Here is a 16,520-nt window from a genome sequence, read left to right as displayed (position 1 = left end):
CACCTTTTAATAAAATTAATCGATTAAATTCTTGCGGTACCAGCGCTATGAGCAGTTGGTAAGGAGTCTGCATCCCCTTCGAAAACTATATCAAACTTCCCTAGCGCTTGTAGACAATTGTACAGCCATGCTCCTCTCTTCTAAATTGGTTTTATTGATTGGTTTACCGCAATAGTTTATATGCCGTACAGTCTTTTATGTGCGCAAGCTATTATGAGCGATTTTCGTAAGTTAAAAAAAAAGAAAAATTCTGGGAATACACAACAGACTCGAAATAAACCATTCTTTATAACAATTGAACAATAAATATTACTGCTTAAGAGACATTTTGTCTTATTGTCCAGGGATCGTTAGGTTGTCTTTGTTTAGATCCGTAGATCTGAAGTGAACAAAGGTGTATAACACGGTACTCAGGATACATCCCTAAGGAACTCCAGCATAAACACTCCCCAGCACGACCATTATGCTCCGATTAAGAAGGTATGATTTCAGTAAGAGGATAAGGGATTTTTGTTTTGCGCGGTTTGTGGGCACTACAGTATAGTAGCGTAGCAATCATCTGAAACAAACTAGCGCTCCGATTACGTTTCTACAAATTGTACGCCTAATCTTAGTTAATATCTTTTCAAGTCCAAGCTAGCTTTCTTTTAAATAAAAAATACATTTTTAAAGTTACATATTATTTATATGGTAATATCATATCATTACAAATTTTAGAAAAAACTATATTTTTCTATTTGTTTGAATAAACGTGTTGAATCATGATAAAATTTAATTAAAATAATTATAGTAAACGCCCACACTTGACGTGCTCACATTACTTGGCACGTATGTTGGTACAGACGAACAATTAAGGCAATTACGTTTTCGCGGCCTATGTTTTGATTTTGAACCATGGCAGTGCATTGCAAAACGTAGTTCCTCAGCCATTTCTGAACACAGAGATTGATTTTCAGTATTTAAATTTTTTCTGGAATTCCAGCAAAACTCAAATATTGCCACAACAACTGCAAGCGCAAGTCCACAAAGGAGAACAACAAACACGCCACCTGGAATACAGTATTGATTACTTTTTTAATATAATATAAAATATTAATAATACCAATATTTTCTACTCCAAGTGCATTGGCTTTGGACTCCTTGCTCTTATCATCTCTGTTGCAAACGTCACCTGTATTTTTCCACCATTTGTCATATAATATTTGAATAATACCCTTTTCTTGTAGCTCTAAAATAGCAAGTGAAATTTTATCTCTCCATGGAGAGCCTTTTGGCGTTGCGATACCATAACCTTTAGAATCAAGAAGGCCTCCTATTTGGGTCAGATTACAATCACGTTGAACAGCATAGTCTAGCATTGTCGATTCCATCAAAAAAGCATAGCTTCCTTCTATTACTCGTTTAATTCCGTCTTCATAGGTTTTGACAAATACAGCTGTTTTACGGTTTTCCATATAACGCCACATTTTTTGATATATACCAATTTTTGAATCCTTAAAAATAAATAACATTTTTATTCAAAGTGTTTCAAAAATATATAGAAAATGTCTTAAACGTGGTTGGGTTTAGATATAGTTTTGTTTGTTTTTATAGTTATATTTATGAAACTGCCACACAAATCATTTTTTAAAAATTGTATTTTTTTCAAATTTTTATTAGTCTTGTAAATTCTAAAATCAGATAGTGTGGCATGACAGTTTGAACGAAAGTGTGAGCGTGGCAATGCAATTTTTCGAGTAATGACGGAAATATGAAAGACAAATAATAAAACGAAAAAATCAAAACACTACGAGTAACGGGTATAACAATTAAAAACATGTTGGCGGCGCCCTGTAGCAAAGTAGCGTTCTCTCGGGTATAAAAGGTTGGGCATCCCAAATCTAGCATACTTTCTTTTCTTCAAACACTATAGCCTAGAGAGAACGCCACATACAAGGCACTTAGTTGAAGAACGTCCAACCAATGACATTAGAATAGATCATTAGAACATTATTCTACTGTCTTTAGTGCAGCCCTGCTTGGATGCATCGTGGTATTATTTTAGTTCGGTAGACAGTCCCATAAATAAGCCTTTAGTTTATAAGCTTACTTGTCTTTGAAAATCACATTGCAAGATTCCGTGATTTTTAGATTTCGTGGTTATTAAAACAAGTACAATATAAGAAAGCAATACTATTTCCGTTTTTTATATGAAATATTTGCATATAGGACCAATTTTATATCGAAAAAATAATTTCAAAAATTTACCCATTTTAGGGTTAATACTGGGTGCTCTCAGTAGGTTACTACTACCCACCTACCTACCCATGGTGGATTACTAAATGTAAATTAATCAGATTGATTTTAAAAGCAAACATACATATTACTTTCGAAGACCTAATAAACAGAGTAATTTTCTTAAAAAGACTCTCTTCTTCTTTTTAAGAAAATTACTCCCACATAACTCCGATTATAAAACTTTCATTACTCAGTTAGTGGAAGTGTGAACAAGAAATTTCAACAACTTTTTGGAATATCGGTAGAAATCGGAAATTGGACAGACGGAAATAACCCGATCGACTCGAAAGGTGATCCTGAAAATTGTTCAAAAGTGTGGGCGTGACCGGTTTGGCGGCTTTAGTGCACTATAGTTAGCGCGGCAAAAAGTTGTTTGGCAAATCAATAGAAATTTACAAGACTAATAAAAATTTGAAAAAAATATCAACGCATTTTTCAAAAGTGTGGGAGTGACAGTTTTGTGCGGTTTGAGGGCGTTAGAGTGGGCATGGCAACATGGTCAACTTCGCGTCTTTGTCTCTAGAATCTGTATGCTGAATCTTAACCTTTTAGCTTTAATAGTTCCTGAGATCTCGACGTTCATACGGTCATTCGGACAGACAGACATGGCCAGATCGACTCGGCTACTGATTCTGATCACGAATATTTACACTTAATATTGTCGAAAACGCTTCCTTCTGCCTGTTACATGATTTTTAACGAATCTAGTATACCCTTTTACTCTACGAGTAACTGGTATAAAAGTACATAGCTAAATTTCAGTATTACTAAAAGCGACACGAATAAAACGGTTTAGGCACACAATTCTTTTTGAAAATTTAGAAAATGTTCACTCACTGTAAATAAAAACGAAAACCTATTTCCATTACGCTTACGTCTGTTTCAATCGAATGGCATTTTTCAAAGAAGAATTCCATTAAACTTTTAAAATACTTTGTTTTTGAAGTAATCTCAAACATTTAACCTTAAGCCATTTTGGATCTGGTGTCAATAGACGGTCTCACATGACCGTTTATACTCAGCCTAGGAAAGATCAGTCTAAAATGTAACGTTGATTGGACGAATATGTACTGAAGCTATTATTAAAATGGATTTGTCAACCTAAAAATAATCTTCGCATGTCGTAATTCTTTGTCTTCTAGTTTTACAAAGTTTTAATACAATCTTGTACTACCGCCATTTTATTCTCAGAATGTGGAATCTTCCATTCTTTGCCTATTTTAGTTTTCGATTTATTAGCAAGATAAGTTTGACTCTACTAGTAATATCTTTTTTACCAATTTACCAATTTAACTTTGTGTGCTATAACGTTATGCAAAAATATAATGATGTTGTAAAAATAAAATTTAAAATGCGTATGTCCTTTGTTCGAAATATTTACCCTAAAAAATGTCATTGTCGATCCACCCTCCAAAGTTCCATATGATATTTCGGTTTGCTCTGCCAAATCAGAAGCGCTTTCAATGGGGGAAATCATCCGTTCAACTGTTAGAAATGCAGCTAGGTTGGCAGTGTATGAAGATATAATGATTAGGCAAAAAAAGAACCAGCATCCGCCAACAATACGCGTCGAGGTTGCCTAAAATGACAAAGAAGTATTCGGATTGAAAGCGTTTGTAATTATAATTAGGTACAACAGGCTACAGTATAGTTGAGTATTGCGACTAGATTACCCTTTTACTCTACAAATAACTATTATAAATATACTCCTTGACTCCTATACCCGTTACAAGTAGAACAAAAGGGTATACTAAATTCGTTGAATAGTATGTAACAGGTAGAAGGCATTTCCGACCATATTAAGTACATGTATTCTTGATCAGGATACAAGTCGAGCCGATCTAGCCCTGTCCGCCGTTTGTCCGTCCATACTAAGATTTGAGATATATGATATAAGATCGCTAGAATGTTGAGAGTCGACATGGAGATTTTGATAACGGCTACGCTGCTTTAGTTTGGCTCAGAACTAAGCTCCCATACTTTGGAAAACCGTTCTTAACATTTTCCTTTTCTCTAACGCTACAAGCCGCCCGAACGGACGCGACCTTTTGAAAAATGAGTTAATTATACCCGTACCTCTCAGAATAAAAGGATGTACTAGATTCATGGCCATGTTCGTCTACGTATGAACTCATTCGTCTCAGGAACCATGAAATCTAGAACAAACATAGAGGCAGATAAAGTTGCTACGCCACAAACTGTTGAAAACTGCCACGTCCACATTTTTAAAATATGTTTAGATTTTTATTATTTGTCTTGCCCATTTGTATCGCACTGCTACGCCCACACTGAACCTGGACAATAGCGTTCACACTTTGTTTATTGTTTAATTTTATCATTTTTCTTTCCAGTTTATATTGAAATGCAACCCCCCTCACTTTTGCGCCTAAAAAATCTACTTCTAATTATTCTGTCTATTTCGACAAATTTCAGCATTCGGACAAACGCCCATTGCTAGATCAACTCATCTGGTAAAAAAATGTATATTTTATAGAGTCGGAAAAAATCATTTCTACATATTAAATAACATTGAACTAATCTTATCAAAGTTAAACCATTACACTGTACGAGTAACGGCTTTAAAATATAATCATGAACGAACATAGCAACCAAAATGTAACTTTTGTCTTCAAAGTAAACAAAGTTTTTTTCTGTACATTATTTTTTTTTTTTAATTTTACAATGGTGGTCATAATAGATCAAATTGCATTTTGTGTAAATAATTTTGACCACATCTGTATAAAATTACCATACGTTCTGTCTTTAAATTGTTGTTACTCGTTGGTACTCTTTATGTAGTGAGTTTTAGATTTAATAAATGGTCGTACCCTAGGATATAAGTCAGAACCTTGTTGCATAAGAGCCCCAATGGCAAACCAAAAACTATTTTTTAAGGTAAAATTGTTTTGGATTCGAACTAAATCCACCGTATTATCATCCGACGCTTCTTCATTAACATCATTAGGTAGTTGTAAAGGTAAAGTACCATGTCCACAAGTAGTATCATCATGTTCAACATAATTGTTGGACTTTTTTATTTTATGTTCTGTACTATATACTTCGTTTTCTGGGATTTTTTGTTTGTTTATAAGCTCCAGGCTTTCGTCAAAGTAATTTTCTTTTTGAATTTCGCGCAATATATGTTCACAAGCCATTGAACATGGTGGCTTTGAAATAACCCATTCGATCGGTGATAATCGAGCCACAATCCAAATGGATACTGATACAAAAATGTATCCGAAAGCAATATAAAACCAAATTTCAATAGCGAATGGAGCAATGAAGGAGAAAAATTTCGTTTGAGCTCGGTCTGATATCTGAAATATAGCAAATATTCATTTTATTATACTTTTAAATCGCGATCAATTTTAACAAATCTTTAAAATAAATTATTTTAATCTTATAATTAATAGATCTTTACACATATGACGTAATTTGTATACCTTCGGATTAAGTCCAGATCCTTGGCGTAAGAATGTTCCTGTTATAAACCAAAAACTGTTTAATATAGAAAACTGATTTTCCACTATATCCGTATCCTTGTAGCATGGATGGGGGTTTTTCCACTCATATGGAGAGAATCGAGCCATTACAAAGAGCGCGAAAGAAACTAATATGTATGCAGCTAGCACATAAAGCCATATCTCGATTGCCAAAGGGTTCATAAAGGAGAACAGTCGTGTTGGTTGACTTGTCGGCACCTATTAAATTTATCCACATATATGGAGGGAATTTATATAAGTCATACTACAATTTTATAATTTACGTAACTACACATAAAAGAGTAATAAAAAACAAACAAATTTAAGCTTACCTTGAATAATATGCCAATGCCCAAGTTCATAAATGGCTTTGTAAAGTCGATAACACTTTCCCGAGCATAATTAATTGTCATTGACGCTACAGCAAGATCAGCACGCTAAGGTAATTGTTAATTGGTAATTATAAAATTTTATTAAAATATAAATAGTGTAAATTGTGGAATAATTGCAATGAAAAGTTTATACTTGCCCTTTCCATTAATTCCTGCACGATTCCATTCCATGAATTAGTCTCTGGTATGTAAACGCCGTACATATTATCGGGAACTAATTCAATTTTATATTGAAACCCAACTTGTGTGGCGATTGCTTTTAAAAGATCAATACAAAATCCTTCAAACCTTAAATTTCCAGTTAGATTTTTGTCTTCTTTAACCATAACATACGGCCGCTCCTAAAAAATGGTTAACAATCACTAAGGCAATTGATAGGACTGTCTTACATATTTAGTGCTATACAGATTTATTTCTATATTTCTGGCATAACTTGAATAAACATTACTTGCTCTCGACTTTGAAGATAATCAATGCTTACACACGCCCACGTTATTGACTAAAAACCACTCAAAACTGACAGGCAAAAAAGATCAAGATCGAATCGTCAAATATATACATAGGAGTATATACTTTTTCTCCCATTTCCTATCCTGTTGTTGAAAATACAAAAGTCACACTTATGCAAAGTTGTGTGTATGTGGGAGTGATAAAATTAAGAGGTTTTTATTCGCTTGCAGACAACGAGAAAGTGCGGTTCTTATTGAACAGTAAGAACAACAGAAGTGTTTTATTATTTGGTTGATGGGCTGCCTTATAATATACTTAAAAGTATTTTATTATATTAAATTCAAAACCTGTTCCTGTTAAATATCCGTTACTCTTAGAGTAAACAGCGTGTACTAGGTTCGCTGAAAAGTATGTAACAGTGGCAAAAAAAAAAACTAATTGGCAAAAAGTTTTTATCAAATCTGTACAAGACTAATATAAAATGGGTTAAAATATTTTCCAAAAACGGGTGTGACATTTTTTGTCGGTTTGTGGGCGTTAGAGTGGGCGTGCAAAATGATTTTTGGCAAATCGATAGAAACTTAAAAGACTAAAAAATATATGATTAAATATAAAACATTTTTCAAAAGCGTGGGATCCTGAGATCTCGACGTTCAGATCGACTCGTCTATTGATCCTGATCAAGAATATATATACTTTATTTGGTCATAAACGTTTCTACCTGTTACATACTATTATCGAATCTAATATATAGTAGAATAATGGGTATAATTAAGTATCAATAAAAGACGTTTTTAATGCGTACCTCTCTAGTCATAACGACCAAGGTAATATTTGCGATATTTGAATCGTAGAATGCCGTTGGATCCGAAATGTTAACACCGTCGTCGGGATGCCAATATCCAACCTTTTGAATTTTTTCTTGCTTTAGTTTAAGAATATCAAGCTTAAATATGTTTCGCCGACCTTCCATAAAATGGACAGTGCCAGTCAGTCCGTCTGTGATGGCCTGCAGCAAAAATGTAATTGAATATTTATATTAGTTTAAAAAAAAAACAAAATCGAAATCTAACTTTGTCTAGATTAACTTTTTTGTGCAACTTCATATTTATGAGGCTAAGGAATTCATTAATAATTATTAAAACATATTTGTAAAAGAGTATTAAACTTTTAAGGTTAATATACGTACTGCATTTATTTGGTTATACAACGAAATTCCATCATTCCAGGTTTGGTCGGAGGTGCAGGATAGGTTTTTGATATAAAAATTTTGGTGATTATCTAAATTTAGAAAGTGCAGTCCATTCGCAAACGCGTACACCGAATCAAACATTAATGCGGACTCCGTCTAAAAATTATGAACATTGAAAATGTTATTCTGTTGGAGTAAAAGGTTTTTTGCGTGTTATAACACCCAGTGTCAGCTATAATACTTTTAAACGGACATTTAAAATGTTATAGCGGCCATGAGCCCCATGACATTATTTAATTGCTTCAATGAAATGCACCCAATTATAATAATTGTTTAATAAGTATTAGGCACGAGCACCTTAGAGCCCTATAGCACAAATGTTTGTGTGTGGGCGTTATGGCACTAAGCGTTATGCGTTACTGTTACGATATGATGCGCCCATTTCATACCTGTATATAAGGAATTCCATTTATAATGTTCAATCCATTGTGTTGTAATTTCTGCATTTGATTAATTACTTCGAGATATCTTTTGCTATCGACATCTACCAGCCGAAATGCAGTTATATTTACGCTGTTATATCTGAAATCTTCCAGATCATATGTCTCCAAGTCCTGTACAAAATGATCAACAATATCACAATTAATAGATTTTCTTGAGTCTTTCATTATTCATTTACTATTTAACTTACGAATGTTGTAAACATATAATGGTAACGATGGTCATTCATTTGTAGTTGCAAAATCTAGAAATAGGATTTTTATATATTTATACCCGTTACTCGTAGACTAGCATACTCCTACTAGATAGGTTGAAAAGTATGTAACAGTATATAAAGTATAAAGTCTATATATTCTTGATCATTTTATTCATCTTGATTCTGGGCCTGTCCATCTGTCCGCAGGTATGAACGTTGAGATCTCACGAACTATAAAAGCTAAAAGGTTGATATTATTTATACAGATTCTAGAGACACAAACACAGCGCAAGCTTTTTGCAACTCCCACTCTAACGTCCTAAAACCGCCTAAAACTGCCACGCCCACATTTTCGAAAATTGTATGGATATTTTTCATAATTTTATTAGTCTGGTAAATTTCTATCGATTTGCCAAAAACTTTTTAAGCACTCTTTAAAGTATATTAATCTCTTATTGACCTGCCCATATTGCAGAAAAATAGTACAGACCCGTGCCAAAATGTAATAATAAATCGCGTATATTTTACCATTGAAAAAATTTCTGTTTGTGTTAGCTAAATAAGTATCCCGCAATATAAACTCTCTTAGCTCGCATTAGTAAAGGGATGTCAGCATAGTACGTAAGTGATTAACTTGTTGACTACTTTTCAACTAATCTAGGAGAGCCTTAAGCCGTTTACAAAATTTATATAACGATTACGTAAGCTTTTTTAGGATTTCTAGAAGCAACAATAAATTAAATGTATAATGCCGTAAAGATTTAGAAACAGTTCTTACGGATCTAAAAAACGATTTTATATGGGATGGGTTTGTATCCACTATTATTTTGTAAATTTCCTTTTGGCGTATCGCTCGCAGAACTTGACGGTAGGAATCCGGACTCGCTTGCCTTATATACATTTCCGCTTTCGTCTCAGTTGTTGAGTGCATCAAATTAAATAGACCTACAAATAAGAATTTACAAATATTTGCAATAAATAGTTTGATCTTTTATGAAAATGTATGGTATTTGCAGTTGGGGAGCTTATAAACAATTTCATATGACTTGTCCGAAAATTAAGTAACGAAACTCAAAAACAAATTTTTAATTGTGCCGTGGTTGGGCAGCTTGTAGTCGTTATAGTAGGCGTGGCCGAAATGTTTTAGGCAAATCGAAAAAAATTAGGAAGACAAAAAATTAAATAAAAACAAGAGAGAATGAATGCTATAATCGAGTTCCCCGACTATCAGATACCCGTTACTCAGCCAGTGTGAGTGAGAACGCGAAATTTCATAATTTTTCTGGGATATCGATAGATATTGAGGAATAAAATGAGAAAAAATTAAAAAATTGTTTAAAAATGTAAGCGTGGCATTTTTGCACTTTTACTAGCTTTTATAGTTTCTGAGATCTCGACCGGATGAAGATCTTTTGATCCGGATGAAGAATATATATACTTTATATAGTCGGAAACGCTTGCTTTTCAACAAATCTAGCATACCCTTTTACTCCACGACATTTTTACATTTTTACATTTTCGTGCGGTTAGTATGAGTAACAGTAATAGTAAATGGAAAGCCAAATGATAAAATAAAAAAATAAAACTTTTTATTGTGTGGGCGTGAATGTTTCGGGCAGCTTGTGGGCGACAGAGTAGTCGTAGCCGTAGCAAGGTTCAGCGCCTCTTTCTCTAAAATCTGAACGCTTAATATCAAGATTAATGATATTATGGTTACGGATTTATGATAAATCTCGACGTTTATACGAACGAACATCCTGACGGACACGATATTTGTTTTGCCAATTTCTATAGCAACACAATTTCTACCCAGGACTCCCATTAGCGGAGTAATGGCTATCTGATAGTTGAGATAGTAACTATTTGACAACGTGATCAAAATTAATATCAAATTTAAGAATCTGAATCTGCAACACAATTTCGTAATTTCTACCCAGGACTCCCATTAACAGAGTAATGGATATCTGATAGTTCAGATAGTAACTATTTGACAAACATGATCAAAATTAATATCAAATTTAAGAATCTTAACTCCTTATATCACCTTCCTGATTTTATGGTTCTTGAAATCTCGACGTTTGTAAGGACGGACAGACAGATACGCAAGATCCTGATCAAAAACAAGATCCCGGCACACGCTATTTTTTGTCTATTTCTATGGCAACACAATTTTAAAATTTCTACCTCGCACTCCCATTATCGGAGTAATGGGTATCTGATAGTTTATACAGTAACTATTTGACAATTTAATATCCCCCAATATATGTTTATTTTAATGAATTTATATGTAAAATCTACGTTTGTAAACATATAGAGTTCAATTAAATATTATTACCGACCAGGCGTATAATAAATGATTTTTCGATATAATCAAATAACCCCGGGGTAATAATATGAATAAGCACGGCTGAAAAATATATAAAATATAGTTACCATAATCTTCTTCATAAATTATTGCCACCTTCGTCCAGTTCAAATACGCCATTATATCTCTATATGCTAGAGTTAAGAGCGTATGCGACGGATATAAATTTATAGAAAATTCTTTAGACTTATATTCGAGGTCAATTCGACCTTCAATATGGGGTATATCATATGCTTCGCATATGGATTGTACATGACTAGCTAGAAGAGCATCTGTTGGTCCAAAAATTGCTTGAACACCTGCTTCCAACTGGCTGCAAACCTTTTTCGTAGTGCGAAACGAGTCATCTCGGGGCACATACTCAATATCGTAAACCAATTGGGTATTGGGAAGAAGACTCTTTTCCTTATTAATACGGTATATTGCGTATTTAAATGCCGATTCAATACTGCTTTCACGTTCATCTTCCGTAAATATGGCACCTGGTAATACAGCAAGAGCATAATTTGTTGAAGTATATAAATTATTCACCTTAAACTTACCTACGCGTATTACTGGGGGCAAGGCATTAGCAATTACGAATATGGACAATATTATATACGAAAAACATATTTTTTTAAGGTAACTTCGTCCTTGAATATTTTTCTTTATTATGGTTTCCCGTTTTTTTCGTACCTAAAAAGAGTACATATGTTATTTTAGTAAAGGTACTGATGGCTTTTTTACCATTATTTTATGTGGATAATGCTGCTTAATTACATTCCGAAACACTTAGTTATAATTTACTTATGTAATATATAATACATAATATGTAGATATTTGTTTAACACGGAGAACCGAATACCAGTTGATGGAAAGGAAAAAGCACCACTAATAAGGAATCCCACGAAAACACACCCCCAAACGTTATGAGCTTTAAGCTTTGTAAACACAGCAATCAGTACTCTTTATGCATGCATTAATATAATTCCTTTGTTTTTAGCAAAAATGACAGAGTACTTCAAAATTTTATAATGAAAAAAAATAAATATATTTTCAAGATTAAACTGAACTGATTGGCTTGAACACCCCTTTTTATACTCGTTACTCGTAGAGTAAAAGGGTGTACTAGATTTGTTGAGATTTCGTTGAAAAGTATGTATTTAACAGGAAGAAGAAGAAGCGTTTCCGACCAGCCAGCCGACTCGATCTGGCCAAAGATATTAGTGTCTTTGATCTGGCTATGGATCTGGATATCTCACGAACTTTAAAAGTTAGAAGGTTGTGATTAGGCATACAGATTCTAGAGACATAGGCGCAGCGCAAGTGTGTTGACCCATGTTGCCACGTCAATTTTTTTTTTGTATACTTCAATCGATTTGTCAAAAATGCCATGCCCACATTTTGGAAAAATATTTCGATATATTTTCATATTTTTATTAGTCTTGTAATTTCTGTCTTTAACCTTTCCTCGTTTCCAATTTGTATCTGTATTCCAAATACACTGTGGCCACCAACCTTCCTATATATTTTTATATATATTATAAAATATCTATCGATATCCCAAAAAAATAATTTCGCGTTCGCAAACCACTAGCTGAGTAAGGGGTATCTGATAGTCGTGTAACTCGCTATAGCAATTCCTATTGTTTAATATAACAAAATAATAATATATATAATATGATTTTTAAATATAAAATGCTTCAATAGAGAGTCAGCCTTACATTGATATAATCATTTTATTTATTAGTTTCGGAATTAACTAATTAATATACAATTTATGTTGGATGGATGTAGACACGTAGAGAGTAAGCGCGTCGGACAGTGTACCTAGTGTACATATCATATCGATAGAAATTGGCAGACATATAAACTAAAAAACAAGACATATAAATAAATAACGTCAAAAATATTTTGCAGATTTGATTGAATGGTGATATTATGAACACCTTGATGCATTTATGAACAGTGTGTCGTTTAAGTCTTGATACACCAGCTTTATACTTAAAATCGAAAGAAGTTGTTTATTAGGAAAAAATTAATGGCGCGGTTTTGATCTTTTTAAGCTTAACAATATTCAAAAAAAAAAAAAATAAATTAATTTAGTTTGGTTTTTTTAAGAAGTACAAAAACCACACATTTTTGGCACCCCAAAAGTCATGATACAGTTAACTTATCCCGCTTAATTTCTCTTTTACTTTTTAACGGGACTTGTTTACTTAAAATCGAAAGAAGTTATTTATTCGGAAAAAATTAATGGCGCGTTATTAAGTCATTAAGTCAGTCATTAAGAAAGCAAGATATTCCACAAAATAATAATAATAATTTTTTATAACATTTTAAGGTCAAGCAAAATTTGTTCCTTTTTTTCTATTTGGCTTTTATTTGTCTCCATTATTTAAGTTGAACTGCAATAAACTGGTATTGCAAATTTGTATTAAAAATGTTATTTTTATTGTTTGTTATTAATTATATCTAATACAGTACCATTTTATCAATATCTTACATGTGTTGCCTTTCCTTACAAATAAGATCGATTATTTTTTAAACTGGAACTTTATTTGGTATATTTCTTGGGAACACTTCCTGTTGAAAATATGTATGTAATAAAGTCAATGCCCTCTATCTCCCTCTCTTGGTTGCGGTACCCAGAAGCATTTTTCTCTTATTCTGAGACTCTCCCTAACTTGTAGTTTGTCTGCCTACGGGCAGTAATATTGTACTCTAGCTCAGTCACAATAAATATTTGAAACGAATGGGCCCAGTGCTTGGTGAAAAATGACACTTTCCATGCACGCATTAAAAATATAGACATAAAATATGATTATATAAGATAACTGTATAAGAACAATATAATAGAAGTTAATTATGTACCCACAGAAAACATGATACCAGATGTTCTAACCAAGAATTTGAATAGATTTAAACATGAAAAGTGTATCCAAGGGATGGGTTTAAGCTAACAGAAAAATGTATTTATATTTTAAAATTAAGATAAAAAATAATATCTGTAAGGGTACACATATTGCATTGAGAGGTAGTGTTGAAAATATGTATGTAATAAAGTCAATGCACTGTGTCTCCCTCTCTTAGTTGCGGTACCCAGAAGCATTTTTCTCTTATTCCTACGTGCAGTAATATTGTACTCTAACCAAAGACACTAGAATAACAAGATGCGTAACGGCCATACATTGGTTTGGCCAAAGACACTAGAATTATTCTAGTTATTCTAGTGTCTTTGGTTTTGCACTATGCAGCCACTTTTTTGGTGACGGCCAAAATTGCTCTCTGTCCGCTCGCTTACGTGAGAGCGTAAGAAATCTAAAAATAGAATTTGTTTGCTTGTGTGAGTAAAAACAATGTACTTGTGCTAGAAGACGATTTTCGGGCCGAAATCAATTCTGATCGAGGAAACGAATTTACATGCTTGGAGTTTTGGCCAATTTCGTAGCAATATGATGAACTAAAATAATAATTAAAAATTCACGCACTGACTATTATAATTTTAAAGTTTTTTAAAATCGTTTGTTAAAATCGCCGCTCGAATTAGCTACCGTTTATATTTATGTTAATAATAATATATGTAATTATCGGTACCTAGGGAACACCACGGGTAGGCCATTACAGGGGTCCTATATTTATATGACCTTCGAGTTCATTTTTCACTACTTTAGTATTGCAACTAAACGGCTTTAATTGAATATGAACTCGGTTAATAGCGAAAATTTCAAAAAATCGAGGAGCACTGCCTAAAGTCAAACTTAAGCAAACGGATTAAGAGAAATTAAAAGGAAAACCAAAAAGTTGGCGCTCTTTTTTTCCACCCAAAATTGCGCGCTTTTTAAAAATATCAAATATATCACAAAATATATCAAAATATATTAAATAATAAAAATGGGTCACTTACTTACATTATTATTATTATATATATACATATACATACATATATGTATATATATATATATATTTTACATTTTATATATATATACATATATAATATATATATATACATATATTTACATTTATATATACATATAGCATATATACATATATGTATATATATACATATAGCATATATACATATATATATATATTCATATATATATATATACATGTATATACATATATATATATATATATACATATATGTATATATACATATATATACCCTTCCAAAACAGGACCACGTTTTGCTCGGAACCACGCTTTATAAACTAGGGGCGACTCAACTTTAGACATCAATTGTTTGCACATTAATACATACATATTCAGTAGACTATAAATAACATTTTAACTAAAGGTTTATGAAATGTTGTATTGTTAAAAATTTTTTAAAATACAACAAGGGCAAGTGCTGTTTTCTCACCAACACATTCAACATGCACGTTTTAAGTTTAAAACAAAATTCCAAACGAATTTATATACATTTAAAAGTTTATTTAAAATCTAATTTTCAGCATAGGAGAATACCAGTTCCTATCTTACAATATAAAGAATATTTTTATTTTTTAGCCAATTCAGCTGATAGCCAATCAAGTCCTTCATAAAGTCCGTGTCCTTGGGTAGCACATGTAGACTGAATAAACCACTAAAAATGGGTATATATAAGTAGACATTTGTGGGACAATTACCCCTAAGACATACGTGGCGATTCCTTAATTGGTTAAGACGCAACTTGTCCGTAAGCTCGGCAGCTGTCATTGCATTCGGTAGGTCCTGTTTGTTGGCAAAAACTAAAAGTACCGCGTCCCTAAGTTCATCCTCCTGGAGCTGTGGGGAAAATAAACATGGTATTGGTTGACACGTATGTAAATACCTTTAATTAAATAAAATGAGTACCATGTTCTGTAGTTCTCTTTCAGCTTCAGTTATACGATCGCGATCGTTGGAATCCACTACAAATATAAGACCCTGTGTATTTTGGAAATAGTGTCGCCACAACGGACGAATTTTGTCCTGGCCACCAACATCCCAAACGGTAAAGCATATATTTTTATATTCCACAGTCTCAACATTGAAGCCTATGGTTGGTATGGTGGTTACAATTTCACCCAGCTTTAATTTGTACAGAATAGTCGTTTTTCCAGCAGCATCCAAGCCAACTGCGTACAAAAATATTTTAAGTTATATGCACGTTGATTGCAAGTACTTAAAAATTAAGCGTGAACTATAGGCTATATTTACATGTCGGATATGCAGTGTAGTATCGTATTTTCACAACATACCCATAAGAATACGCATTTGTTTTTTTCCAAACAAACGTGTCAAAAGACTAGATATTGTTAGTCCCATGTTTAATAAGAAAATATTTTATTTCGTGTAGGTCTTCAGTAACTTCAGTAAATTGACGTGTAAACTAGTCATTCGATTAATAATGCTGCACTTTTTAGAAAAGTTTAACGATGGTGAAAAAAACTGATTTCTATAAAATACTAAAATTTCTATAAAATACTAACTACACTTTAAGCATGGTCGGATGAAACAAATGAAAAGAAACACAAAACTCCATCGACAATACAATGTTTTGACTGCGCCATTAAGTCTTGTTTCTTGATAAAACCATTTTCGAGTACATTTTGTAAGTGAAAAATTTAAAATTGACTTAGAAAATGTGCACATAGAAAAGAGTCCCCAAGGGGTAAGTGAGCACATTTTCGTCGATATCGGAGTTATACAATATTGCAAT

The 16,520-nt window shown here is 32.8% G+C and overlaps 2 protein-coding genes across 5 annotated transcripts; both read right to left on the bottom strand.

Annotated features, from left to right (window-relative positions):
- Nucleotides 1-663: 663 nt before the first annotated feature.
- LOC6620115 (glutamate receptor ionotropic, kainate 2) lies at nt 664-11,877 on the bottom strand. Of its 4 annotated transcripts, XM_002044291.2 has the most exons (15): nt 11,582-11,837; nt 11,398-11,530; nt 10,924-11,337; nt 9,269-9,435; nt 8,485-8,538; nt 8,243-8,407; nt 7,791-7,949; nt 7,407-7,610; nt 6,289-6,492; nt 6,092-6,196; nt 5,721-5,978; nt 5,106-5,594; nt 3,659-3,856; nt 1,103-1,493; nt 664-1,049 (listed from the first exon to the last, which is right to left on the bottom strand). In XM_002044291.2, the coding sequence occupies exons 1-15, from the start codon at nt 11,582-11,584 to the stop codon at nt 772-774; spliced, it is 3,222 nt and encodes a 1,073-aa protein (XP_002044327.2). In that variant the 5' UTR covers nt 11,585-11,837; the 3' UTR covers nt 664-771. The 4 variants fall into 4 exon arrangements, 3 of the variants coding, with proteins under 3 accessions (XP_002044327.2, XP_032579751.1, XP_032579752.1); XM_032723860.1 differs by lacking the exon at nt 5,106-5,594 and having other exon boundaries at nt 11,582-11,831; XM_032723861.1 differs by lacking the exons at nt 9,269-9,435; nt 11,398-11,530; nt 11,582-11,837 and having other exon boundaries at nt 10,924-11,034.
- A 3,373-nt stretch (nt 11,878-15,250) lies between these two features.
- LOC6620114 (ADP-ribosylation factor 2) lies at nt 15,251-16,220 on the bottom strand. The gene is made up of 4 exons (XM_002044290.2): nt 16,060-16,220; nt 15,674-15,936; nt 15,479-15,604; nt 15,251-15,422 (listed from the first exon to the last, which is right to left on the bottom strand). Exons 1-4 carry the CDS (start codon nt 16,124-16,126, stop codon nt 15,336-15,338), a joined length of 543 nt encoding a protein of 180 aa, XP_002044326.1. The 5' UTR covers nt 16,127-16,220; the 3' UTR covers nt 15,251-15,335.
- Between the last annotated feature and the right edge of the window lie 300 nt (nt 16,221-16,520).

This window comes from Drosophila sechellia, chromosome 4, assembly GCF_004382195.2.
Source record: "Drosophila sechellia strain sech25 chromosome 4, ASM438219v1, whole genome shotgun sequence".
NCBI lineage: Eukaryota > Metazoa > Arthropoda > Insecta > Diptera > Drosophilidae > Drosophila > Drosophila sechellia.
This window is presented reverse-complemented; position numbering and strand designations above follow the sequence as displayed.

Excerpts from the sequence above, each read along its gene's own strand:
- LOC6620115 (XM_002044291.2), bottom strand. Across the intron at positions 11,338-11,397 it reads GCCCCCAGTAATACGCGTAG|GTGCCATATTTACGGAAGAT; the intron begins GTAAGTTTAAGG and ends CTGTATTACCAG. Across the intron at positions 6,493-7,406 it reads TGGTCGTTATGACTAGAGAG|GAGCGGCCGTATGTTATGGT; the intron begins GTACGCATTAAA and ends ACCATTTTTTAG.
- LOC6620114 (XM_002044290.2), bottom strand. The coding sequence starts at position 16,126 with ATGGGACTAACAATATCTAGTCTTTTGACACGTTTGTTTGGAAAAAAA. Across the intron at positions 15,937-16,059 it reads ACAAATGCGTATTCTTATGG|TTGGCTTGGATGCTGCTGGA; the intron begins GTATGTTGTGAA and ends TTTTGTACGCAG. Across the intron at positions 15,605-15,673 it reads AAAGAGAACTACAGAACATG|CTCCAGGAGGATGAACTTAG; the intron begins GTACTCATTTTA and ends TTTTCCCCACAG.